Source organism: Heloderma suspectum, chromosome 1 (genome assembly GCF_057233095.1).
Source record: "Heloderma suspectum isolate Gila_16-S chromosome 1, 16-S_ref, whole genome shotgun sequence".
In the NCBI taxonomy this organism is placed as follows: domain Eukaryota; kingdom Metazoa; phylum Chordata; class Lepidosauria; order Squamata; family Helodermatidae; genus Heloderma; species Heloderma suspectum.
The window spans coordinates 438,473,412-438,500,871 of record NC_139458.1 but is presented as its reverse complement, the minus strand read 5'-3'; the positions used below and the strand labels follow the sequence as shown (position 1 = coordinate 438,500,871).

Genomic DNA, 27,460 nt, shown 5'->3' with positions numbered 1-27,460 from the left:
CACGTGCTGGCTCTGATTTCAGAGCCAACGGATGAGCACGTCCCAAGCCAAATGGTTTCATGTCTTGAGCAGTCACCTGTAACTGACAAAGGCACCACGGAAGCTCTTTGCAAATCCAATTTCCTCTGAAGTTTTGAAGCATGTTCTTGTTTTGCTTCAGTTGGCATCCTGTAGACAAAATAACTTGTGTCTGATTATGTACTCAACTTGAGGAATTGTTTACTATCTGCTTGGGGGGGGGGAGCACTTATAAATGGATATTGTAATTCTCTCTCATGCAGCGTAATAAGGTATTGCAGACAACATTTCCTGATGTTTGGCCTCAGACTGGACGCAGAACCTCTTTCAGCCTGAGGTCCGAATTCTGGATTGGAGGCGCTCTCAGGGCTGCATTCAAGTTGTGGGTGGGGTTGAAGGCAGAAGGGTCTGGGCCGGAATGACAAAAGAGAGGCTGCTCCCGTCACCTGCTCCCCGAGTCTTTTTCAGCTGGAGATGCCCGGGAGAGAGCCAGGGCCTTCTGCGCTGGAAGCAGGCACACCCCACCCCCCGAGGCCTGGGCTGTTCTGCAGCCTACCCAGAGGCCACCAGTGCAGAGGCAGGTCCCCCTTGGGACAGCAACCGAGGGGCAAACGGCTTTCTCCCGGAGAATGCTGGGAGCTCCAGCCCAGTGCGTCTGGAGGGCACATGGCTGGAGTAAAGCACAGCGCATGTGAGCCAGCCCCAGGGCTTCCAAAGATCGCCCCCTCGCCCCCAGGCACATGCCCTGCTTTTCTAGAGGCAGATTCAGTGGTGAATAATTCATTTGCAGCCCGTAACCAGATCCATGCCTAGAGTCCATCTGGGATCCAGGCAGGAGAGGCATCCAGCAGCCTTCACAGAATCATAGAATAGTAGGGTTGCAAGGGGCCTACAAGACCATCCAGTCCAACGCCCTACTCAGTGCAGGAATCCAAGTTGCAGCATCCCCGACAAGTGCCTCCAGTGTGGCAGAGCCCCCCATCTCCCTTGCTGGTGGCTCCTTCTCTCCCACCAAACACGAATCCGGAGCGCAGGGTTGTTGCTTTTAATCACTGCTCTGGGGCAATGAAAAGAAATGCCAGGGAGCCCCAAGGCCTTAAAAGTGGTGGCTCCTCTGCCCAGCTGCCAAATCACTGAAGCTCCTCATTAAGGCACGATTCTGGGTGTATGGGTGGTGGTGCCGGGGGGGGGGGAGCACCTCCAGCAGCACCTGGAAGGGTTGCTGGCCTGGCTGTGCGGAGCAGTCTCAGATGTTCTCATCCAATATTCACGAGGGGAGGGTGTCGGTTCTCCTCCGTCACAGCTGGCTTCCCATCTGTGCCACTGCCTTCCCTTCGGCGGTGTTATTTTTGGTGGCGGGCAAAGAGGGGGGTGGCAGGGCCTGGCTTTTATGCCACAAGTGGCCGGAAAGAGGGTGGGAGTGGGCAGCGGGCCAGGAACCCTGTTCCCGACCCGAGAGCTTCCGAAAGGAAGGTGGCCCGCTCTTCTGGGCTACCACTGCAGCCGTGAGACGCGGGGGAAGGTGAAGAGTCTGTCTTTTGTGGGGCAGGTAGGTGATGGCTGTGGTTTACTGGTCGTGTACTTGGGGGGGAGTCTGTAGGCACATGCGAGATGCCAACCTATAACAGGTTTATGGGTAGGGTAGTTGCGGTGGGGGTGGGGTGGGGTTGTGGAGCTTTGCATTCTATATTACTGAGTCTGGATGGGGAAGGCACTGGCTAATGGGGACGCGTTTCTTGCCAGCGCTTATTTGATCACCAAACCGCTTTTCCCATGAGTGCTCCTTACTCCTTGCTTAAGGCCCTAGGGTGGAGGTGGCCAAACTCCAGATGAAGGGGGCCTCTCTCTTATGCGAGAGGCATAGGATGGAGCTGTAGGTCAGTGGTAAAGTGCCTGCTCTGCATGCAGAAGGTCCCGGGTTTGATTCCTGGTGTCTCCAGGGAGGGCTCGGGAAGACCCTCTGCCTGAACCCCCGGAGAGTTGCTGTCAGTCAGGGTCAACAAAACTGGGCTAGATGGACCCAGGGTCTGACTCAGTATAAGGCAGCTTCCGATGTTCCTATAATTTATTTGGAACCACAGCGGGCTGTCAGCTGGAGGGGTGCGGTCTATGTGGGGCTTCCCAGCTCCTGTTGGAGGAATGGCCCAGGCATTCATAAGGGCACACATGGTATAGCCCTCTCATGCAATTCTATCACTTTTAGAAGGCATGCAGTAGCTATCTCATTTGCAAGTGGTCCTGTGCCCAAATTTCCCCCTGCGTGGAAGCTAATAATGTCAGGGCACCCACGGATTTAACAAGACCTTAACAACTATCAACATAACAACACCTGACTTTTCTGCGTGCCCAGTTTGCCCCCTTGTGCAGGCTGCGCTGGGAGCGGGCCTCTCTCTTGCCCTGCCCTAGTGGCGTGACACATGACTAGCCACAGGATGGCAGAGGCGGATGAGCGCTGGGCCAGGTGGCCGGGTGGCAGCGGGGTGTGGGGCCCAGTACCTCAAAGAGCAGAGTAGGAGAACGTTGCCAGTCGCAGCTTGTCACTCGGGGCTGATAGAAGCTGCAGCTGCAAAATTCTCTCTCCTGCAAGGCAATGAAGATTCCAGGAGCTGGTCTTGAATTTCGCCCAGCCGATTCGGAGCCTTCCGAATACGTCACCTCGCCCATTTTGCGCTCGCTGCCTGGTGCCTGGCATTCCAAGCCTCCCCATCTTGACACCCGATTTCGGGGAGCCCCTCGCTGCCTCCTGTGCCCGCATCGCTCACCTCCCCTGAGCCCCGGCAGATGGCCCCTGCCCTTGTTCTCAGATGGAAAAGGAGTGTTAATAATTCATTCATTAATCAGCTTTTCACGATGCGTGTGTTGGATGCCTGTGAGCAGCACTCACATTTCAAAGTCCAATGAAAAAAAGGAAAGGGGTGTGTGTGTGGGGAGAAGTTCCTGTGTGTTGGGGCACATGGTAGCAGAACCACACACAAAAATTCACACTCCACTACTGCCCGTCCTGCCTGGAATCTCCCTCAGAATGGATGCCAACTTCCTCGCTTTTCCCGCATGCGTCATGTCTCTTAGACGGTAAACCTGAGGGCAGGGAGGGCCTGTCACGCTACTGATCTCTGTGAGCCACTCTATGTGGGGTAAAAATGCTCTAAACAAACAAACAAACAAACAAACACCAAGGGGACAAGCAGGCGGGGAGGAGTGGGGAGCAAGACCCAAAGGGCAGGAAAAGTCAGACCAGTGGCTGTCTGAGTAATTCCATTACAGTATGAAACTCTGGCAAAGCCATTCTTTCAGGAGCCTTTTCAGTGGGGCCCCCAAGATGGGATGCTTGGAGAACATCCACCCAATGGCTTGCTGTGCCAGTTGGATAGAACTGTCAAATAGCTTTATGTTTCCCTTGTTCCTCTCTCCCCGTCATCTTCATCCTCAGCCGCAATGAAGTCTAAGCACCTGCAGTGGGATTGGTTCCAACGTTACCTGCTGTTTGCCTTACCTTGCCCCTCCATCCCTTTGGGTCTCCTCAGCCTCCCTCTCGCTGTCCAAGTTCAGGTTGCGAGCTACCCAGTGCAGGGAACTGCCTTCTTCTTGCTTATGCTGTAAAGTGGCACAGCGATGCTCAAAATCCACCTGTTCTTCTCACAGGGCCGGGAAAGGAGTCTTCTCGGCCATGAAGCTGGGCAAAGTCCGTCCTCCCAAAGATGACCATCACAGGAAGCCAGGTACCTCTCTAGCCCTGTCCAGGTGCTGAGGACCTGTGCAGAACCAGTGTGCGAGGAGCGGCGGGGAGGAAGAGGAGCAGCCCTCCAGCCTGCTGCTGGCCCCCCTCCTGCATCTCTAGTTCCCTGCACTTGTGGAGGGTGACGGTCTGAAGAGGAGCGTCTCTGGTGTCTACTGGTGATGCCATGTCCTGCTGCCCTTTCCTGCCCCTGGTAGCGTGGCACAAATGGCCGTTCAATAATCAAAACAATGCACACACTTGAGAACCCACACAATATTGTGACTCTAAGCTATCTGTACTCTCTGCTGTATCAGGAGGTATAGAGTGCTTCCAGATGAGGCTTTTATTGTGCAATTGCCCTGCCTTGTTCTCGGAAATTTACAGGGGATCCAGGCAACAGTGTCTTCAGTTTGTAATGGACCTGGGTTTCCCACTGCTTCTTCCATCCCCCCTGCCCCCCTTACTGCAGAAAAAACAAGGAGGAAAAAGCAGGAGAGCTGCAAAATGCCCTGTGATCGGTAGCACTAGAAAGCACCCATAGTTCTCAACCTCCGTGTTTCCCCCACATCATTTCTCCTCCTTCAGAGGGTGCAACCCAGTCATCGTTAAGGTCACTTGCAGTTCCTCTGCAGTCAGCCATAGCAAGCCTCTTAACTGTGAGCTTGTGCGTCCTCCTCCCCTGGCAGATGAACCAGCTGTCTTGGAAGCAGAAGACCTGGACCGCAAAGCGATGCATCTCGGAGGCGGCCTGGACCCCGACGCCATCTCCCTGGCTTCAGTCACAGCCGTCACCACGAATGTGTCCAATAAGAGGTGAGGAGAAGCGCAAGGCGGGGCCCATGCTGGAGTCTGAGTCTGGATATTTCAGAGCCAGAGTCTCCATTTGCGCCCCCGGTATTATCTAATTGATATGATTTGATTTGTAGCAGGCTCCATCCGAAGGGCTTGGGGCAAGTGGCAGTATCTCAGTCATAGACTCAAGTGGGGGGCTGCTATTGCATTCATGTCCCCGGCTCTGGAACTCCATGCCAAGAGAAGCTGGGCTGGCTGCCTCCCTGCCATCCTTCCACGGGCAGGCAAAGGGGCTTTGATCCAGGCCCAGGAGTTAGTTTGCTGCTGAAGGGTTTTTTTAACTGGTCAGATTCTGTCTTTTTCTTTGTATTGCTGTGATTTCAATTTTGTTTTCAAGTGATTTGTTTTTATATTTTAGTTGAGATTGCCTTGATTTGTATTTTACTATTGTTAACTATCTTGAGTGTCATTTTTGGTGGAAAGGCAGAATATAATTTTAATCAATAAATTTAATCAATAAATGTATGTCCTGTGTGTGGGCTTCCCACTGGGGCATCTGGTTGGCCACTGTGCCAACAGAATGCTGGAGCAGAGCGGCCTTTGGTCTGATCCAGCACGGCTCTTCTCTTCTTTTGTTCTTATCACCTTCCCCCCCATCCCAGTGACCACTGTTTAAATCAGGAATGCAGAACGTCAGGCCCAGGGTCCCAATCTGGCCTTCCTGGGGTGGGGGTGGGGGGCAAATCTGGACCTCTGGGATTCCCCAGTGAATGTGCCCTCTGTGTGGGCAGGGCTGAGCACACAAATCTTTCCCACCCATTTGTGCCATATTCTTAGGCTGGGAAGGAGCCGAGTGACTGGCCATGGCTGGAATATACCTGACACTCTCCAACAGTGGGTGGGGTTGGCCCTCAGTGAACTTTCTCCCACAGGGGGTCCAGTGGATGCAGGAGTGATGGCACTGGTGTGAGGGGGATAGCTTGGTGCTGGTGGGGCAGGGTCCTCTTTGCCACTGGTTTCCCCCCGGTAAACTGGTTGAATTAGTTCTGCTAGAGTGACAACCAAGAGGCACTCAGCCTCTTAAATATTCAGATTTTTAAAATAAGTTTGCAAAATTTCTCTAAATGATGCAGGCATGCTGCGGGAATAAGGAGCATGGCCCTCATCACTAGAAACTAAATATTTATCTATTAAAATATTTTATACCACTTTCTCAAAAGATCAAAGCAATGGCTAACCAAAAACTGAATTTGGATGCTGGGAAAATGCTGTTCACCCCAACTACAACCTGGCAATCACAGTACAGGCCAAGCTTACAGGGTGGTTTTAAGACTTAGTAATGTGCGTGAGAGAGGGGGGGGGGCTGAACACTTTGTTGACTGTTGTTGTTGTTGTTGTTGTTGATATTATCATTGTTACTATTTTCAAGATCCAAGCCAGATATTAAAATGGAGCCCAGTGCTGGAAGACCTATGGATTACCAGGTACGATGCTTCCACTGAACGTCTGCTGTGCTTTTAGTACACTGCATATAGTAGAAATCAAAGACCCATGCTATTCCCCTCTGCCTGGGGGCCATTGCTCAGTAGCAGAAAGCTGGGCTTCTCACAACATGGACAGATTCATTTCTGTGGCTGTTCTGTGGACCGCCAGAGTTAGCATTCAGCCCCCTTTTGGAAATACATGAGGAGAGGGAAGAAGGGAAGAAGATGAGGAGCTCTGAAGAATGAAGGTGACGGTGCACCATCGTTTCCTTCCCTGACTAGGTCAGCATCACGGTAATCGAAGCGCGGCAGCTGGTGGGGTTAAACATGGATCCCGTGGTGTGTGTGGAGGTGGGGGACGAGAAGAAATACACATCCATGAAGGAATCGACCAACTGCCCTTACTATAACGAGGTGAGCTCACTCTCTGTGGCTACTCGCCTCGTTGCTCCTCCTTGATGGGTATTGGAGTTCATGAAACCCCAGGAAGTGTGAAGAAAAACCCTCCCCTCCATAACAGCGTTTATAGCAATGGGGGAGGGTGGGAGGTGGCGCTACTGCTGTAGGCTTTGCAAGATGGTTGCTGTGCCAATAGGGATTATGAATTCCTGCATTGAGCAGGGGGTTGGACTCGATGGCCTTGTAGGCCCCTTCCAACCCTACTATTCTATGATTCTATGAGGCATCCATTTATTTTCATAAGTCATGAGAACATGTCCCACTCACAGCCTCAAATGCAAACGCAAGCAGGAGAGCATGTTCTCCAAAAATGTTCACACATTCTTGAACATGGATTTGCAGGTTTTTTGTTTTTTGTTTAAAAGACACACTTTTTTAAAAATGTGCACTTTAAAAAGTGTGCATTCTTGCAAAAATGTGCATTTTCACAGTTTTAATCTATGGGGGGAAAGTGTGCATTTTGGGCACACATTTTTTAAAAATGTGCATTTGCCATTTGAAGTGTGCGCTTTCCCCATGTGGACAGAATGGAAAAAGAGTGCCACTAAGCAAGGGCAACTTGGTGAGCCGAATCTCGGCAGTCGCAAAAATTGCTTCTTCCCCCTCCCCATGTGCCAGCTGTCTGTTCAGGTAAGGAGCCATCCGATGGCTCAGATTCCACGAGAGTCACATGGGACGGGCGGCAGTTGCATCAGGCATCGGGCCAACCCCTTGCCAAAGGATCCAGGGGCAAGCCTCCATGCCTGGGCTTTGGTCACAGTTTTGGGTCAACGTATGGATTGGAGTGTGCCAGGGCTGGCAGGCACAATCCTGCACCCTGTCCATCCATTCAGATCCCCAGAGAGGGCATGTGAACAGGGCTGATGCTTCTTTTCTCGCTGCTTGTTGCAAGAGGCACAGGACCAGGGTTGGGGCAGTGGACCATTGGCCTGATGGATATCTCAGCAGCCCCCATCGCCCTGTTTGCAATGGCAACATCATGTCACATTTTAAAAACTGTATAACAGGACTGTTATGCAAGAACATCAGGAGAGCCCTGCTGGATCAGACCAAGGGTCCACCTAGTGCAGCATTCTGCTCACACAGTGGCCAACCAGCTGTTGACCAGGAACCCACAAGCAGGACAGGAGTGCAACAGCACCCCCCTGCCCATGCTCCCCAACAACTGGTGCACATAGGCACACTGCCTCTGGCACAGGAGGCAGCATAGAGGCATCAGGGTAGCAGCCACACATAGCCTTCTCCTCCAGGAATTTGCCCAACCCCCTTTTAAAGTTATCCAAAACAGTGGCCATCAATGTTGGATGTTTCATCTCATGATTTTAAAGAAGTATTATTAATATTCCCAACTGACTCATAGCAAAGCTTTTCTCCCCCCCCCCTTCCTGGACAGTGTTTATATTTGAATGTATTTGGATTCATTTAATGGCTAGGGAGAACCATTAACATAACAGTAACTCTGTTTAAAAACCCGAGAATATGTCCGTGTGCGTGCCCCTTCTCGGCCAAATAACGTTACCCTCCACTCTGTTGTGGGAAATCTAGACTTTCCCCACTGCTTCTGCCCTGGCAGTGGGGTGGGGAACATCTCCTGCAGCCATCCCCAGCCTGGAGCCCACCAGGTTGGTGCTGCTGGCTGGGGATGACGGGAAAGGTTCTCCAACACATCTGGAAGGCACCCAGCTGCGGAAGGCTGATCTACAGCCGTATCCATTTCGGTCTTTATAATTTCTTTGTTACTGTAACTGACAACTGGTGGACTTCTCCTTCTTTCCTTCCAGTACTTCGTCTTTGACTTCCATGTACCCCCAGATGTTATGTTCGACAAAGTCATCAAATTATCGGTGAGCAAGATTTGTCACAGACTTCCCTTTCTCAGCTGGAGTATTCCTTTGAAAAGGGCTGATTTTGACAGAGAGAGACACACACACACACTCACAGAGAATTAGTGCTTCAGAAGAAGACAACCTGGACAGAAGACAACCTGAGCTGCAGCTTGAAGAGAAATAATGGGGCACCTCCTCCCTCCCAGCCACAACCTTTGTTTGCTGTCCTTAAGATAGAGTTCCCTCACCTATCTCTGCTACCAGCTCTGTCAGGGCTGAACCAAAGTTCCTTCAACTCCCAGCCTAGCTCAGTCATGCTTCCCCAAGTTCTTTGATATAGGGAGGGACAATAGCCCAGCACCATCCCCAGTTAAAATGATCAGGTAGCAAGTGATGCTACTAACTTGTATAGAAAAGAAAACATGCAGCATAAATTATGCAAACTAAGATATATCATACACATTTACTCAATTTGTATCATTGATACAGCTTGCAGGGTTCCTCTTTTCTTGGTGAAAATTAAAAGGTTTTAAGCATGGAATTCACACATCTTTGGGATAAATCTACCACCTTGCTACCTGGGATGGATCCTTACATTTCAATTTGTCACATCAGTTTTTGTTTTTCAATGTGTGTTTCTTTTTTGAGTTTTCCTAGTCAAGGGTACTGACAACATTTAGGATAGAGTAAATGCCAATTTAGTTTGTTTGTTTAAAATGTATTGCTTATTTTGTGAACCACCCAGATTGTTCTGGGTATTGAACAGTACAGAAATGTAGTACAGGAATGAAATATATTAGACACCCCATAACAGGTTCTCTGGGTGACGTACAATTAATCAGTCTAAAACAACAACTTCCAATCCATTTAATATAATCAAATACAACAATCCAACCCAACAAACAAACAAACAAACCAACCAGGAACAGCACTGAGAATGAACATGATACAGTCAAATTACCTAATCGCACAGAGCGCTAAAACGACCTTGAAGGGGCTAAAAGAAAAGCCAACCCAACTGCCATAAAAAGCCAAGACTACAATAATAACAGTCTGTAAATTACATTCTATGATAGTAATGTGCTGTTTGAAAAATGTTAAAAATCCTTGGGGAATAAAGATGTCGTTCCCTGCTGCTGGAAGGCCATCAAGGGAGGTGCCAGGTGAACCTCTCCTGGGAAACTCTCCCGCAACCATCCCAAAGGCAGCTAGATCCAAGGCCTGCCCCTCGCCGACGCTCCTTTGTGCATTCATTTAACTATTTTCTCCCTGCTCACCTGCAGGTGATTCACTCCAAGAACCTCCTGCGCAGCGGGACCTTGGTGGGCTCTTTCAAAATGGACGTGGGGACAGTTTACACCCAGCCAGGTGCGTGCTCTTTCTGGCTGAACATGCATGGGATGGCGCCTTTCCTGGACGCATTCATTTTATTGTTATCCTGGTTGTTACTGCATCTTCTGTGGCCAACAGCAGGAACAAATGAATGGAACTGAACTGACTTCGGTGGCATGCATTTATCGGTCCATTCTCCGCTCCTTCCTGACAGCTGCACAAATCGGCACACAACTAGCCATGACAACCTAATTGTTAAAAACAGTGATTCATAGAAACTGAGAACAGTAGGGTTGGAAGGGACCTGCAAGACCATCAAGTCCAACCCTAGATTCTAGATTTTCTAGCTTCAACATCTAGAAAACATCTCAACAATAAAATATGAAAATATGGCACACAAAGACTTAAAAACAACAACATGGCTATACCAATTACCCTCAGTCACCCAGTGTCAGCCTCGGCCAAGGTTTAGTGCAAGGGTGTAGAGTCTCAGTCCCAGGGGCCGAATCTGGCCAGCCTGGGGTCCCCATCCAGCTCTCCTGAGTTGCCCAGATGGCCATGCCCCCTGCTTCTAGCCACTGATCCTTTGATGGCTGCCCAGCTTTTGTGCATTTTGTTCCTATTCTAAGGGGCTGAAATGCCTCTCCGAAGGCTGAGTTTCTAGCAGGAAGAGCTTCGAGCCAAGACATGCTGGTATGGGGGTGGGGGTGGTCCTGCCCCTTTTGCTTCCTGCCCCACTGGGTGGCAGCCCCTGATAGCTTCTCCAAAATGGATTTGGCCCTCAGGGTGAAAGAGGTCCAACACCTCTGATTCAGGGAGATGCCCACCGAGAAGGCCCGGCAGAGGCTGTCATGGCCGCCTCTTCCCCCTCTCCTTGCAGAGCACCAGTTCTACCACAAATGGGCCATCCTGTCCGACCCAGAGGACATCACAGCTGGGCTGAAGGGCTACCTGAAGGTTGACATCGCAGTGGTGGGCAAGGGAGACCACATCAAGACGCCGCACAAGGCAAACGAGACCGACGAAGATGACATCGAGGGGTGAGAAGGAGGAGGAGGATCTGTTGGGCAGCGTCAGCCTCTTCACTTGTAAAGAGAAGGGAGATGTGCTACCTCCAGTTTCAGAACTGGAATTCAGTGGGGGCGGTGTGTGTGGAGGGGGGCAGGATTTATTTATCTGGGGTTGTCAGCCATTCAGTAATGATACGCAAATTCCTCTCAGCACCATTTTTCGTCAGCCTTGCATTTGTGCATTCTCTCAGAGAACTGAGGAAAAAAGGTTCATCTGTTTTTTCTACCCAAAATTTTATCCACAGTTGTACCACGTTGGCATAAAAGTCTGTTCTGTTTTGCTTTGTCTTTTGTTATTGTAACACCCCCCTGCCCCTCCTTTTTGTTGTTGGTGCTGAATTTCCAACTCAACATATCATGTCTTTGCCATCCAATTCCTGGACACAAACTGCAGCTGTGTAAAAGCCCCCCCACACACACACACACTGGGTGATTTTTAAGGCTCTGGGAAACTATGTGGTCCCTGAGCGACTGACACAGAGCTCAGCCCAGAGAAGCCCCTGAGCTCTGGGAGCCATGCAGTACCAGAGCTTGTCTGACCATGTTTGGGGAAGCACCCCAAGCCAAATGAGGTGAAGCCTAGCCAATGTCCCATCATATCAGGGGTGCTGAAGCCCAACCTGCAGGCCTAAATGGGCCCCTGGAGCCGTGGGCTTCTCTAGGGGAGGAGCTTGTCTGCTAGCTCTCACCGCCTGGAGGAATTCCCACTGTTCTCGTCAGTCAGAGACTGGCGATAACAATAGAAATGTGGGTGCCAGACGAATTGCTTTGCACGGCACGTGGTGACCCCACTGGTCTGCTCCTCTAAGCAGCAGCCAACTGAGCCAAGTCCCTTTCTCCATGCTGAGAAAGCATGGAGGAAGGCTAAAATGGGTGAGGCAATGATGTCATTGGGCATGGCCACACCCACCATTGGCCTCTGGCCTGCAGAGAGTCTGGTAGAGGGGCAGTCCGGCCCCTCACCCATGTCTACTTCTGCACCCCTGCTTTATATCCTCTGTATAAGCCTGTCCTCTAGCCCATGTGATGGGAGAGAGACTGCCCTAGCCCCACCCCCTCCACTACAGTCACATCCAGATGTTTCTGGCCAGCCCCTGAGTTGGACATAGGATGCTGAATTAGATGCTCTTTGCCCTGATCGAGCAGGGCTCTTCTTCAGCTCTTACCGTCTCCAATGACAACCTAGCCAAATTCCTCCAACCTTGGCCATATTTTCAGTCCAGAGCTTTAGCTGAGATCTGTGTTTCCCTGGCTTAAGAGACATGGGTGGAAAAGGTGTTTATCAGCCCATTCTCTGAGATAGTATTTGGGGGAGCACATGACTCTTTTATGGCTCAAACGTCGCATGCAGAAGCTGCAGCCCCCCTTTGCCTCCGTGGCTGTGATGTGTCTGGACAGCCTATGAATAGTCCTCCAACACCTGAAATGGTAAACACAAAATGGTTTCAATTACAGTGGGAAAGGTACCATCTTTCATGGCCCATTTCCACCATTCTCATGGCACTTTCTGGATCATTAGTTTCAGTCCTTGATTTAATTTGGTCCAGGGCTCACTTGAGCTTAGCCCCTGAACTTGTCCTTGAATGCCAGGGCACAGCCTTGGAAAAGATAAAATAATAATTTAGAGCAGAATGCCTTTGCAGACAAACAGCATTTCCCCTCCACCGCTGTGTAACCTCAGTCTGACGGAGAAGGGAGGAGAGTTTTTAATACCTTTAATTTAATAGAAATTTGGCTGGGTGTGTGATGCAACAGCCATCCACACCCATTCCTCTCCCACCACCTTTCATCCCATACTTGAGTTCATTGCATCTTGCAGGAACCTGCTTCTTCCAGATGGAGTTCCCCCAGAAAGGCAGTGGGCACGCTTCTATATTAAGATCTACCGGGCAGAAGGTCTTCCACGAATGAACACCAGCATCATGGCCAATGTGAAGAAGGCCCTCATTGGGGAGAACAAAGACCTGGTGGACCCTTACGTCCAGGTGCTCTTTGCAGGACAGAAGGTATGTGAGCAAGTCAACGGATGGGCCACCCAAGGGCCTTTCAACCTTACTTAATGAAGCAGATGGCATCTTTAGTGGGTGCCAAAAAGGCAAGCAATACCTGGAGTGTAGGATTTAATTTGGGCCATGACTCCTTCGAGCAGCCTCCCCCAACCTGGCGCTTTCCAAATGTTCTGGACTTCAGCTCCCATCATCCCCTGCTAGAATGGCCAATGGTCAGGAATCCTGGGAGTTGTACTCCAAAACAACAAGAGGACCAAGTTGGGGAAGGCTTCTGTAGAGTTTGTCCCCAGAATCTATTTGCAACACTCAGAAACATGAAATAATAATCTGCCTCTAGCTCTAAAGAAAAGAGGGTGAAATCTACAAATGCAAATATATTTCTCCACACTCCCCCCGCACCCAAGGCATTAATTCAGATTGCAGATGGGGAGGTGAGCAATTGACCTCCCATTGTTCTGAAGTGTTGCACCCTGGCTGGTGCACAAGATCTTGTTCAGACTCAAAGCTGGCTTCAGAATTTTGGCCAGCCCTTATCAGTTGATTGACTCTGCATATATCTCACCACAGAGCCTCATAAAAGCCCTCAGGTTGGATTGCAAACGTCTGCACTCTTCTCCGCTAGCACTGAATTTGGTTGTGGTCTTGGTCCTTTCCTCACCCAACACATTCTTTCCCTTCCATTGCCTTCCTCTTTTGATACAACACACACTTAACTGAATAGAATTCACTAGTACAAGGCATGGCCATTACTCCAAATCCATGTGGGGGCTGAGGGTTTTAGTGGTTCTTAGTCATTATAACTACAAGGAACCCCCACGTGTGATGCCAAGGAGGAGGTTGATGTTTTTGAGCTTCCTGGTGTCCCATAGTCTCTGGTTATCTGAGGCCCACAGGGGAGGCTAATGTGATCTGACAGGATCAGAAGTGAGCAAAGAGATCTAGTCTGTTTAGAACAGTCAGGTCAAGGCAGGCAAGGTTGTAGAGTCTGGCCAAGGTAAGTGCATCAGGCATAGAAAACTAGGGAAAGGCAGAAGCCCTCTTGCATAAAGAGCAGCTGTAACAGGACCACAGATAGCTCAGAATGAGCTTTGATGGCTTGAGCACTCTCCTATTATAGGAAGATGTTGTCGCAGCAGCAAGCTGAGCCAACTGAAGCCTATATAGGCAGCCTATAATGTGTAATGTGTATCTGTAATGTGGTCAGCTCCACCCTTGTGGAGGAGCTGGCTGGTCTGTTAAAGGGCCCTCACCTGATTTCATAGTCTCAGACCTCTGCAAGGCGGGGAGATGGAGGTTCTGCTGGGGCTCCTTCCTCTGACTTGGAGGCTGTCTCTTCTGGCTGAAGGAGGTATGAATACGGGACTGACCGCCCTTTCTCTGGAAGAGCAGTCTGATCTTCATCTTAATCAATATCTTCTCCTGTACTGTGTAAAAGCTGAGGGTTGGGAGACATGACACCTAGATGCATCTGACTGGCTGCTCTTGGAGAAGGAACGATGGCTTGCTAGGCCTCTCGGATCTGGTCCATCATGGCTCTTCTCATATAGTCTTATGATTTTTGCTCAGGGGAAAACCTCTGTCCAGAAAAGCAGCTATGAGCCACTGTGGAATGAGCAGATAATCTTCACGGAGATGTTCCCTCCCTTGTGCAAGCGGATCAAGGTCCAGATCCGTGACTCTGACAAGGTCAACGATGTGGCCATTGGGACCCACTTCATCGACCTCAGGAAGATCTCCAATGAAGGAGACAAAGGTGAGTTGAGAGGAAATGGAGTTTGCTGATTAAACGTCACCGTTTTCAAGTCTCTACTCAAATCATGGGAAGCTGGAGGCAGACAACAGTTTTCCAGAGCATTTATTTGGAAGTGGTGTGATAGAAACCATGTTGCTCTCAGTGTACATTTCCTATGTCTTACTGTCATAAACTCTGGATAATAAGGATTGGCAGGTTTTGGGAAAAGTTACAAAAACCTGCCAAATAGGGATGGGCCAACCTCCTGAAGTGTGTGTGTCTGCCTCTGGCTGTCTAAAAGGCACGATAGGCTCATGGTGGTTGCCATTAGCCTATTGTGGGAAAATTGCAGCTATACATTGCGTAGTTTACAGCTTTTGCAGCCATAAAGCACTTCCTTCTATGTAAATTGTGGCCTTTTATGCCACAATTTATGTAGAAGGAAGTGCTTTACAGCCGCAAATGATGTAAACTATGCAATTTACAGCTGTATTTTTCTTGCAATAGGCTAATGGTGGCCACCATGAGCCTATCGCGCTTTTTAGACAGCCGGAGAGCCGCCCCACGAACTATTGTGGATGCGGCAGGTAAGGGGGTACCGGTCCGTTGCGGAATCCAGAGGTCGGATTCCTGAGTATTTGGCCTCATTTGGGTATGCAGTGGACTTCTCCAGCATCCCTACTGCCGAATTTAACTTCTGTAAACTGCCCAGAGAGCTTTGGCTGTGGGGCAGTATAGAACCGTAATGAAATAAAAAAAATAAATAAAATGTATTTCAAGGATGCAGTGGTGGGCTGAGTGCCTCATGGGCAACAACGGCTCTCCCATCCCACCATTCCTGTAGGGGGTTATTTCACTGAAGGCCCTGTGAGGATCTTGAAGCACTTTAAGATCAGCGCGACAGGCCTTCTCGTTTGCCCACCTGTGAGAGGTGGGCAACCACACAGGAGAGGGCCTTCTCTGCAGTGGCCCCACACCTCTGGAGTAAGCTGTCATCGGGGGTCCGCTATGTTCCATCATTGCAGGTTTGTAAGAAGGCCTTGAAAACTTACCATTTTACCCTGGCCTTCTCCTGATAGCATTGCTGTTGCTATTTTTGTTGCTGTTTTGTTGTGTTTGATTTCTATTGCTTTTTTTATTGTGTTTGTTTTATCAGTTTTGATATTGTATCAGTTTTATGCAACCAATCAGACATAGGAAGAGGTTTGAAAGCAAAGGGGGGATGATAAATGTAGGCCTACAGAAGTGAGGAATAACAGCACACTTTCTGTTTGGAAACCCAAGTGCAGGAAAGTACAGGACTTTGAGAAGGAGGGATGGAGAAGGGAGGAATCGGTGGCCGAGGGAAAGAAAGGTGGAGGAGCACAGCCAGCTGGGAAGATGGAGCTGGCATTTGCTCATACCTTCTTTACAAGCACATGCCTGCCAGGCACTCGTGTCATCTGTTGGTGGTACCACTCGCAGAAGGAGCAAAAGGGGATTGAACTGTTGCTTGCAGTTTGGGGGCAGAATCTAACGGGGTGTTTATGCCCCTGCTGATTCTCTTGCACCGTGCCAATTTGGTTGTGCAAGCAGGACCCAATTCTTGTGCAACAGAGATTTGGCGCTTCTGAGAGGAAGCCTTGAATGACTGGAAACATTCATTTCTCGACTGGGACAGGTCAGCTGAGCTCCCTTATGCAAGTTCCGCTGACCTGCTCTGTTCCGGAAACGAGCATTTTCTCTCATTTCTGGTTGTCCTTGGAAGTGCTAAATCTTCATTTCACAAGTGGTGGGCCCCGCTTGCAGATGGGGATTGGCAGGGTGCAAGAGAATCAGCAGGGGCATAAGCACCCCATTGGATTCTGCCCTTGGTAAAAGATTTGCAAATGGACTTGTCTCTAAGCACTCAGTTTTGATGGTCTTTGCCAGGCTTCTTGCCCACATTTGGCCCTGCCTGGGTGAACATGTACGGCTCCACCCGCAACTACACCCTGATGGACGAGCACCAGGACTTGAACGAGGGGCTAGGCGAAGGGGTCTCCTTCCGGGCCCGTCTGCTCCTCAGCCTGGCAGTGGAGATCTTGGATACCAGCAACCCTGAGCTCACCAGTTCCACAGAAGTTCAAGTAGAGCTGGCCACGCCTGTCGCTGACGTAAGTTTCCTGTGTCACAGCAGTCATCTGGGGGCCTGCAGGTCTTCCGTGGCCACAGTAGGTGGGGACACCTCATCCCAATGGGACCTTTCTCCGTTACTTTCCTATGGTAAAAGCTTCCTTTCTTCACGATGCCATGGTGACCTCAGTGTTGAACCATGCTGAGGAAGAAGAAGAATGTTGATGGTTCATCTGACCATGACAGAGCACATCCAAAGGAGGCTGCATTGAACTTGCATTGCCATACTAGAGGAGGGCAGAACCTCTTTCATCCCAAGAGCCAAGTTCCATTTCAGAGAAGCTTTTGGGGGCTGCATTCCAGTGGTGGGCGGGGCTGAAGGCAAAAGGGCGTGAGGCCCCAAATAGCAGCATATTGTGGCTGAGAGCTCTTCCTGCCCATAACTCAGCCTTCAGAGAAGCATTTCAACCTTTTTTAGGGGGGAGGGATGGCAGAAAAGCTACAAAACCACCAAATGATTGGTGGTTGGGGAAAATGGGACAGGGGCATCTAGAAAACACCAGAGAGCTGGACTAGGACCCAAGGAGAGCTGGATTTAGCCCCGGGGGAAAGGTTTCTGCACCTCTGCCATTCCAAATGCCTCACACTGCCAGTCTCTGACACTTCGGGGGCAAGGATCTGAACTTGACTTCCTTTTGATTGTGGATATGGGTATGGAACAAGACGGATACCTTGTCCCTGGGATTTTCATGAGCCCATACCTCAGTGTTAGAGTGTGTGCGTCGCGTGCCCAAGGTCGGAGGTTCATTCCCTGGTATTGCCAGGTAAGAAAGGAGCTCAGGGGCAGGCTCAGGCAAGGTCTTCTGCCCGACACCCTGAAATCTGGTGTCAGTCATGGCTAGGGATGTCAGAGAATTCCACACAAATTTTAAATGGGATCCAATTCTGACAAATCTGGTCCATGGAATCCTCCTCGGAATGAGGCGGCCTGGTCGACCCAGACCGGAGCTCACATGGACCCATTGTTTTTGTCCACTGAACGGTGGATTTTATGAAAATAATCACGAAAAGAAATCCGTAAATCGGAAATGGAAGAAGAACACGAATGGCTTTACCCTTTTTACGATATAGGCATTTTCCCTGTGACCCGAGGCTTTCTTTTGCTGGGGCTGAGTTGTGAAGTCCACGGAAATCCCCCATCTGTTCTATTTATTGTCTGTGGAAGTGAGGTGAGGTGAGGTCAGGTGAGGTCAGGTGAGGTGAGGTCAGGTCAGGTCTGGTGAGGTGAGGTTTGTTCAGGACAGGTCCAGTGACGTCAGGTCCGGTGAGGTCAGGTGACCGGAAGTTACATAGGGAATCCCCGCAAAGGGCTTTACCTTTATGGAGACCAATGGCAGGCACGCAAAAAGGATTTTTCGGTGGTACTTACAGAATTATTTTCGTAAGTTCGGGGAGCCGAAAAAAACGGGGGAATCCGGGGTATGCTGATGGCGGAATGGGGTGGCCCTCATCTCTGTGGAATCCTCGTGGAGTGGAGCCGCTCCGCAAGGATTCTGGGGAGGGGGAACGGATTGCCTCTCCCCCCCCCCCGCGGATTCCCCACCGGAACAGACAGCGGGGAATCCATACATCCCTAGTCATGGTAGACCAGGGATAGGGAACCTCCGGCCCATAGGCCAGATGCGGCTCTCAGGGGTTTACCATCCACCCCACAAGCTTCTTCTGCTGTTATCTCCAAATGGTGGTAAGAGGGTATTTCAAGGCAATTAAACTTGAATTACCCAGCATGGAATTGAGTTGTGTTTTGTATGCTTGGTGGGAAAATGTCCACATGGGTAAGAATTACATCCATCCTTGGCCCTGCCCTGTGCTCTTAGCACCCCCAAGACCCTTCCCATATTGGAATTCTGCAGCCAGGCCAAAAAAGGTTTCCCACTCCTGTGATATGATAGACAAGGGCGGAGAATATAGCCCATCAGTCCAACTCAGAATAACACAGCATTCATATGAACTTAAAGCCATGTCCGCAGTCACCATGGCAGTGGAGTTTATCTCCTGTCCGACTCCCACAGAACTGCACTGGCAAAATGGAGGAGTTCTTTCTCTTTGGATCCTTTCTGGAGGCCACCATGATTGACAGGAAGAATGGAGACAAGCCTATCAACTTTGAGGTCACAATAGGTACGTACCGAGGGGGAGCTCTCTGAAAGGAGGGGGGAGCATGGATGAGGGGTGTTTGCCTTCTGCATTGGCAAGTGCGGCATGCAGAACCGCATGCCTGACCTGCCTCTGAAGTAGGGTTTGGACTCATTTGCGGACTGATGGAGGACTCTCAATGATTGTCTTAGACAGGGAAATGTCACCACACGGTGGTATTTCATGGTAGTTGATTCATGATGATTCATGAATCAACATCCTGCATAGCTGGGGGATGTTGGGAATTGTAATCCAACACATCTGGAGGGCACCAGGTTGGGGGAGGCTGCTGTAGTTTAACCGCTGGGGAATTACAGGAACACATCACCATGTGGTAACTTCCTTTTGTCCATAAATGATTTGTGTAATCTTGGTCCTAGTTATCTGAATTTCAGGTTGTTTCCTTCCTCCCTGCTAGCAGACTATACATGAAGTGAGCCCATTGAGGCTTTGCTGTGGAATCCCATTCTGCAAGCATCATATTACCCCAAGCAGCTCTACCTTAGTTTGATTACACTGAGTAGGGCCAAGACAATCGCCTGGCATCCAGACAGAGCCTAAGCTCTGTGAAAATGGCTAAGCTCAGTGGGCTTCGTAAGGAGAATCTGCTTCCCACTTTCCCACCCTAAGCCCCTGAATCATCCCTTCCCTTTTCCAAGGCAATTATGGCAACGAAATTGATGGGATGTCCAAGCCCTCCATCAAAAGGAAGAAAGATGGCGGAGATGGCAATGAGGAGGAATCCGAGCTGCTACAGAATGAGAGCGATGAGGAAGGCAGCGATGATGGGGAGTTTGTCTCGATCTCTACTTCTGCACCACTGAAGCCTTTGGTCACTGACAGGCAAGTGAGCCCAGCCAGTCATGTTGATGGGAAAAAGACTTGTCGTCGAAAAGGGAGGAGGAGGAAAGAGGCTGGGGTTATGGGATGGGTCTTGGACTGCATTTCCCTGAATTCCCTCTCCTTTGGTTCAAAAATGGGGGCAAAGGATACTGCCTCCCCTGTCCTTAGGACAGGGATGGAGAACCTCCAGTCTGTGGGCCAGATTTGGCCCACCAGGCTGACCCACTTGGCCTGAGGGTCTCAGGCAAGACCCAGCCCCTCCTTGCCCTAGCTGGGAAAGCCTGGGTGACATCACAAACAGGGCCCCACCCAGTGATGTCATCTGGCTCACGGGAGAGGGGGTTTGGTGGGGCAACCTAGCATGCTGTTTCTATCAGTGGTCAGCCAGATGCTTCCAGGAAGGCCATAGGCAGGGCACGAAGGCCACAGCCCTTCCTCAGATCCTGCCAGCAATGGACCTTTCAAGGCATTGGAGATGTCCATCACTGGGAAATCCAGCCCTTTGGGGGCTCACTGGGCCTCTGCGGTGTGCTCAGCTCAGCATACTTTTGTGAGCTGTGTGGTTTTCCCAAGTTCCAGGGACTTTTAATGCTTTTTGGGGGTCTTGGCTGCACCTTGTGCAAGTAGAGATTTGCACAAGTCATGGCAGCAAATTGCACAAATTTGCTTAATTTGCAAAATTATGGCTGTAATTTGTGCAAATCATGCACATTTGTGCAATTTACAGCCAAAATTTGTGCAATTCTTTTTTACACGCACACAAATAATTTACAGAAATTCTGCCAGCTGTCCCAACTCATTGTGCACCGAGCTGGGTCAGCTAGCAGAAGATGGAACGGCGTCTGGGGGGCTGATGAACGCTCGTCGAGCTCCACCCCACAACTGGATTCCTCCGACATCCCTCCGAGGCATGCTGCCTCCAAACCTGAAAGCCCCTTTTAGCTATCACTCCAAACAGTCCTTCATACGCTGCCCCAGAGCCATCCAAACCATCTCCACCACTGGCAGTGAAGACACTGTGTGAAGACACTCTCCCTTTTGGTTTTTGTTCCCCTGGGGCCACTGATGTGCTCTCTAAAGGGCTCAAGGGAAGGAGCAGCAATTGCCCACAAAGAGATGGCTCCTTTCTCTCCCGAAAGGCTTCCAACTATCTACTAGTACATGGCTTCTTTCTGTCAACCATAGTGAGATTGTTATTTCTGGAAAGTGGAATTTACAGTGGTCTAAACCAGCCTCCCCAACCTGGCACACTCCAGATGTGTTGGACTATAGTTCCTATCATCCCCAGTCAGCACAGCACAGGTCACATGCTTTAGTCTACTGTGCATGCTGTGCTTTAATGTAATCCATGGTGGCTGGAGATGAGGGCAAAGCCCAGCACATCTGGGAGGCATCAGCTTGGGAGAAGCTGCACCAAGACCTCCAAACAGGGGGAAAGTACCCTGAGATGCCCAGCATAGCACATCCATCCATCCATCCATCCATCCATCCATCCATCCCAGGGGTGTTGAACCTCAGGCCTGGGGGCCAAATCCAGCTTGCCTGTGGTCCCCAAACAGCCCCCGAGGTTCCTGGGCATCCACAGCCCTTTCCCCCAACCACCATACCTGGTGGTTTTCTACCTTCACAGTTTTTTCCCCATTCTGAAAGGTTGCAATGCCTCTGCTAAGACTGAGATAATGGCAGGAAGAGCCTGAAGCTCAAATGGACTGGTATCTTTGGTATTTCTGGCCCTGCCCCCTTTTGTCTTTGGCTCTGCCCTCCACCGTAATGCAGCCCCCGGGAGCTTCTCTGAAATTTCGGCACTTGGGCTGAAGAGGTTCCCCACCCTGATCTGTTCCATTGTCTGTTGCCCTAATCCAGGGTTTCTTCCATGTTACTCTCACAACAGCCCTGTGATGTAGGTTGCACTGAGTGTGATTTACTCAAGGCTATGGAGTACTATGGCTGGAACTGGAGGTTACATGGCATGCACGGTATTCTGAATCCCACATCTGCCCACTGATGTGAATGTGGGTTCAGCAAAGAAGGGTGTTTATAGGGGACATCTCCCCTTACAACTCCTGACGTCTACGGTTTCCTTCCTCCTGCTGCTCCAGGAACTATTTTCACCTGCCGTACTTTGACAAGAAGCCTTGCATTTACATCAAGAGTTGGTGGCAGGACCAGAGACGGCGCCTGTACAACTCGAACATCATGGACAAGATTGCAGACAAGCTGGTGAGGGTCCTGAAAAAGGCTGGGAAGATGAGGGGAGGGGGAGAACATCCCTGGGGCGGGGGGGCTCAGTCTCCTGCTTCCAGGATGAAGGCTCAGGATTCCATTGGATCATCTACGATGACTGGCGTGAGTCTCCTGCTGCCAGCTCTGCAAATTGAAAGTTGCTTCTGTTCTTCCAGGAAGAAGGACTGAATGACGTACATGAGATGATCAAGACAGAGAAGCCTCACCCGGAGCGCCGCCTCCGAGGGGTCCTTGAGGAGCTGAGCAGCGGATGCCTGTAAGTCAGCAGAGCCTTGGCTGGGAGAAGGATCCAAATAGCAGGATACAGGGAGGGTCAGGATGTCTGGCCCTTTCCCTTGAGGCACAGCTCCCATCATCCTCAGCAAGCATGGGGGATGGGAGCTGTAGTCCCACATGTCCAGAGGGCACCAGGCTGGGGGAGGCTGACCTAGGGTTCAAATCCAAGGAAAGTGAGTGGTGCTTAACCCCATTGAAATTGATGGGATACATTGGCTCAAGTCCCACTGATTTCAATGGACTTGAGCATGGACTTTTCTGGATCGGGGCCATCCTCTCTAAAACATTCCCTCCTGGAAAGCCTCCAAGACAGGATACTCTGTGCAGCACCCAGCGCATGCAGGATTAGGATCCCAATGGATCAGACTGCTGGGCTGCAGCCTTCAACCTGCGTACGAGGGAGCAAACCGCACCGAGCTCATGGGGTCTACTTCTGTGCGAACACGCGCAGGAGCAGGTTGCTTGGCTGAAAGCGAATATTTGCCAGGATCTAGAAGATGTGTCTTTTTGTGTCTTTTTTCCATCCATGCACTAGATTTTTTTTTCCAAATCCACTTTTCTAGAAGATGCCCCCACAACCCCCAAATTGCTGTCTGAATTCCCCTGGTGAAGTCGGCCAGCTAGGCGTATGGGTGTCTGAATGTGCACTATTTTCCATTCGACAGTTGCAGAGTAGATTTTTAAATATTTGTTTATGCAGGTTTTTTATACCACCTTTGGGGGCTAAGCCTCCTCAAAGTGGCATAGAAGATAAAAATATAAAAGAATCAAGCAGAAAATACAATTAACTAGAACAGGAGGGAAGACATTTAAAATAACCGCGACAGTAAAAAAACACACAAAACCCCTCCAATTTATAAAATAAAGATGAGCAACCATTCATTGAAAAGCGGACTGGAACATCCAGGCCTTTGAGGCCCGTTTGAAAGCAGTCCAGGAGGAAGCCACACACACATCGCATGGCATGGATATTCCATAATCAAACTGGCAGGGCTTGTTCCGACCTTCTGGAGAAATCTCAGTGTATACATGTGTTTATTTGTAAACTGTATCTGCCACATTACCAGTCACAGAGAGTATTCCATCTTAGGTCTGTTTTGTTAAAAAAAATAAAGAGACAAAGACAAAAGACAAAAAGAGACATGTCTTTGAGAGGTGAAGAGCTATGTTTGTGATGGAGTACAGTTTGGTTTCATTAATCCAGAGTAAAGAGCTATCTGTCCTGTCTAGCTTACCTCAAGGTTCCTGGGGGAGCAATCTGAGTAGTTTCACTTAGTAGCAGGGCGGGGCAGATTCAAGTCCCACTATGCGAGGTGGCAAGGACAGACCAGGCAAGGATTTTCAAGACCCAGGACAAATCTATGCTGGCTGGAGCTCACTCAGGAAGAGCTGTTGTCTCAGCAATGTGCAGAGGTCTTCTGAGGCTTTTTGAAGCCTGGTTGGTCTGGGCTTGCTGCGAACCGCAGCCCCTCTGAGGAGCTGTCTGGCTCTTAAAGGGCCATTGCTTGGTTCTGCAGCTGCTAGCTCCTCTGGCATGGGGGTGGTGAGGACTGCACTGTGGGCAGTGGTAGTGCATTCTTGAGTCTGAGGAGTCCAATAAAGCCATGTCCTCTGGGCCGGAAGGTCCCAGCGTAACTGGTGATGGCTCACTGGGCCATACATCCTCCAGCTCAGAGTCCTCCTCTGGGCAAGAAGGAGGATAAAGGCCAGAGAATATGATACTGTCTGCATAACGAAATGATTTCAAACTGATTCCCACACTCTAGCAGAAGTTGATGTTACTTTGGGGAATGTATGGTTCCAATTCTGCATTTGGGAAAGCAGGAGCAGGGGAGTTACGGGGAAGGATGCGAGGGAGGAGTGCTTAGCCCTTCCTACATCTACTAGCTTTGAAGCCCAGCCAGGGGGCATTTAAAGATGGGAGGGGTCATTTCTAGGGAAAGAAATCAAATCAATCAGACATCAGCAGGTGGGAGAAGGATTAAGTAGGTTCCTCCTGCTTGTTGTCTCTTGCAAATCCACCTCCTCCTATAAATCTCTTTGTCATCTCCTGAAAAACTGACCCCTTCCTATTAATCCTGTTAGCATTACAAGGGAAGCAGGATTGGGTGTGTATGTATTTCCTCTGGTAACATCTAGTTCTGTCCAAAGGTTCTAGTAATTATTCTAGGTTTTGTGGAATAATTAGGGAGATTAATTGCAGCCCCGCAAATATCTTCTAACATTGGTGGTGATGGTGGTGGTAGAATGCTTTTACTGAATCCAACTGGTTGTACCGTTGTCAAGGAGGTGAGGGTTTAGCTCCCATATGAACGATCTCTAGCACTGTCCTCACAACTGGGGCCCTCTCCCCAAAGGGGACATCTTCTCCTCCCTCTCCTAAATTTAGCTGCTGCCACAATTCTCTCTTCTCTTTCCCCTCCCCACATCCTGTTCTCTGCCACAGGCGATTTGTGACTCTCTCCAACAAAGACCAGAACCACTCCTCCCGCACGCGGCTGGACCGGGAGAGGCTGAAATCTTGCATGCGGGAACTGGTGAGCATCCCTCCTGCAGTTGGGGTGGGGGTGATTGGTTGAAGAAGAATGCAGACAGAGGGTTGGTGGGGGTGTGATACCCTCTACCACGACAGTATTGCTAATGCTGAATTCTAGTTTGGACTAATGCAAAGGACAAGATTCATTTCTCATTCCTAATAGGTCTGTTTTACTGGGATGTTACTGGTTCTAAAAATGCATCTGGTGGAGTTATTAATTCTGGCAAGAGAAGAAGCACTTGGTCTCACCAGGACCACCACCACCACCACTAGAAAATACTTACTCAATGCCTTTACTCTGGATAGGGGTGAATGCTCCTTCCTTGTTCTCCTCGACCTCTCAGCGGCTTTTGATACCGTTGACCACGGTATCCTCCTGGACTGCCTGGAGGGGTTGGGCATTGGAGACACTGTATTGAGGTGGTTCCGGTCCTTCCTCTCCGGCAGGTACCAGAAGGTAGCACTGGGAGAGGAGGTTTCGGACCCGTGGCCGCTTACTTGTGGGGTGCCACAGGGTTCCATCCTCTCCCCGATGCTATTTAACATCTATGTGAAGCCACTGGGGGCTATCATCAGGAGGTTTGGGGTGCAGTGTCATCAATATGCGGATGACACGCAGCTCTACCTCTCATTCAAATCTTCACCAAGGTTGGCCGTAGAATCCCTGTCCAAATGTCTGGAGACGGTGAGTGGCTGGATGGGGAGGAATAAGCTGAAGCTGAACCCTGACAAGACCGAGGTACTTTTGGTGGGAGACAAGAGGAGGCTGGGGGATGTTGACCTGGTGTTGAATGGGGTACGGCTACCCTTGAAAGACCAGGTCCGCAGCCTGGGGGTCATTTTGGACTCCCAGCTGTCCATGGAGGCTCAGGTGTCAGCTGTGAGCCGGACAGCGCTGTATCAACTCCATCTGATACGGCGGCTGCGCCCCTTCCTTCCCGACCATCTGCTCCCATCGGTAGTACATGCCCTGGTCTCCTCTCATTTAGACTACTGTAATGCGCTCTACGTGGGGTTACCCTTGAAGACGGTTCAGAAACTGCAGCTGGTACAGAACGCGGCGGCTCACCTGATTAAAGGCAGCCGCCGGCGAGATCACATCACTCCAGTGCTGAAGGAGTTGCACCGGTTACCAGTTGTTTTCCGGGCCAAATTCAAGGGGTTGGTTTTGACCTTTAAAACCCTATATGGTTCTGGCCCAGCCTATCTTAAGGAGCGCCTCCAGCAACACCAGACAGGCCGCTTAACAAGATCAGCCTCGGATGGCCTTCTCTCTGTCCCATCAGCCAGGACAGCTAGACTGGTGGGGACGAGGGAGAGGGCCTTCTCTGTGGTGGCCCCCACTCTGTGGAACTCCCTCCCTAGGGAACTCCGTCATGCCCCCTCTTTAATGAGCTTCCGTCGTGCATTAAAAACGTGGTTGTTCAGGCAGGCATTTGGGGTGGGTTAGGGTATTTAAAAAAAAAAAAATTATGGTAAAACTTTATTGTTTTAAATTGTTTTATGGTGGGTTGTACATCGCCCAGAGTGGCTGGGTGACCAGTCAGATGGGCGATTAATAAATTTAATAAATAAAAATAAATTTACTTTTGGCATTAATTCTGGCCCCTCCCCAGAAAAAGTAGGTTGCCATCTAGCCAAAGCCTCCTCACTAACCTTGATTTTAATGGCAGTGATTTAAGCACATACTTAAAACCTCTTCCACTGGTATCAATGGGAATCAAGAGGTTTTAACTTTGGCTGGATCATGCCCATCGTTCAAAGACTGCAGATCATGTTTTGCCCAGTTGTTTTTAAAAGGGACCTCATGTTTCAGCCTCCTCTTCCCATCTGGTCAAAATTCTCCTACAAGACCAGTGTACACATTTGTGCTTTTATTATAACCTCCTTTACTGAAGGATCCTAAGGAAGGTACAGACCTATCTTCCCCAACCTCTGCCCTCCAAATGTGTTAGACACAAGCTCCCAGGCCATATGGCCAATCTGATGTCTCCTCTTTCTGCCTCTCCTCTCTTTCCTTGTACCTGAACCGTGCAGGAGACCATGGGCCAACAGGCCAAGACCATGAGATCCCAGGTCAAGAAAACCACCATCAGGGACAAGCTGAAGCAATCTCAGAACTTCCTTCAAAAGCTGCGGTTCCTGGCCGACGAGGTGAGGATTGGGTTTGGCCGTGCATAGCTTGAGCCTTGAGGAGATATCTCAGTGCTGTGTTTGAAGCAGCTGAGCATGCAGAGGCTGGAGCTGCTCTCATGAGAAGGAAGCCCCAGATGACGGTCCCACTGCAGGTGACCAGCTGTGACTTATAACCACTTGACTGGGATGGATAGAGAAACGATCTCCAGGGATGGCGGGTGCCTGTCGTGCAGCTTTCAGTCTCTCTCTCTGTCTGCCCGTCTTGCTCTCTGCCCGTCCTCCCTCTGCAGCCACAGCACAGCATCCCGGACATCTTCATCTGGATGATGAGCAACAACAAGCGCATCGCCTACGCCCGCATCCCCTCCAAGGACATCCTCTACTCCATCGTGGATGAGGAAACAGGCAAAGACTGTGGGAAAGTGAAGACAGTCTTCTTGAAGGTGAGGTGGCAGCCCGTTTCCTGTTTGGATACAAGTGGCCGAGGGGGAAAGGAGATGAGCAGGTGTAGGTGAAAAAGGAGGCTCTTCTCCAAGACTTTTAGGTTAGGGAGACTCCAGTGCCTTCAACAGTTGCATGGCAGTCAGAAGTTCAACCGGGGACGCGTTTCCCAGCACGGTAATGCTGACAGTGTCACTCTTTGGAGTTATGTGTTGTGAAGCTGGTCAAGCAGGGATGTGGAACCTCCAGCCTGA

The 27,460-nt window shown here is 50.1% G+C and overlaps 1 protein-coding gene across 1 annotated transcript in view; it reads left to right on the top strand.

Annotated features, from left to right (window-relative positions):
* The window catches only part of OTOF (otoferlin), a 167,086-nt gene that overhangs the window by 102,549 nt on the left and 37,077 nt on the right, over positions 1 to 27,460 (top strand). The window contains exons 6-22 of the mRNA XM_084833256.1: positions 3,661 to 3,737; positions 4,423 to 4,549; positions 5,958 to 6,012; positions 6,295 to 6,426; positions 8,253 to 8,315; positions 9,581 to 9,665; positions 10,510 to 10,669; positions 12,519 to 12,705; positions 14,275 to 14,461; positions 16,352 to 16,575; positions 18,607 to 18,715; positions 19,390 to 19,573; positions 21,673 to 21,793; positions 21,973 to 22,073; positions 24,540 to 24,630; positions 26,667 to 26,783; positions 27,056 to 27,208. Of these exons, the coding sequence (XP_084689382.1) occupies positions 3,661 to 3,737; positions 4,423 to 4,549; positions 5,958 to 6,012; positions 6,295 to 6,426; positions 8,253 to 8,315; positions 9,581 to 9,665; positions 10,510 to 10,669; positions 12,519 to 12,705; positions 14,275 to 14,461; positions 16,352 to 16,575; positions 18,607 to 18,715; positions 19,390 to 19,573; positions 21,673 to 21,793; positions 21,973 to 22,073; positions 24,540 to 24,630; positions 26,667 to 26,783; positions 27,056 to 27,208 (2,173 nt within the window). The remainder of the gene's footprint in view (positions 1 to 3,660; positions 3,738 to 4,422; positions 4,550 to 5,957; positions 6,013 to 6,294; positions 6,427 to 8,252; positions 8,316 to 9,580; positions 9,666 to 10,509; positions 10,670 to 12,518; positions 12,706 to 14,274; positions 14,462 to 16,351; positions 16,576 to 18,606; positions 18,716 to 19,389; positions 19,574 to 21,672; positions 21,794 to 21,972; positions 22,074 to 24,539; positions 24,631 to 26,666; positions 26,784 to 27,055; positions 27,209 to 27,460) is intronic.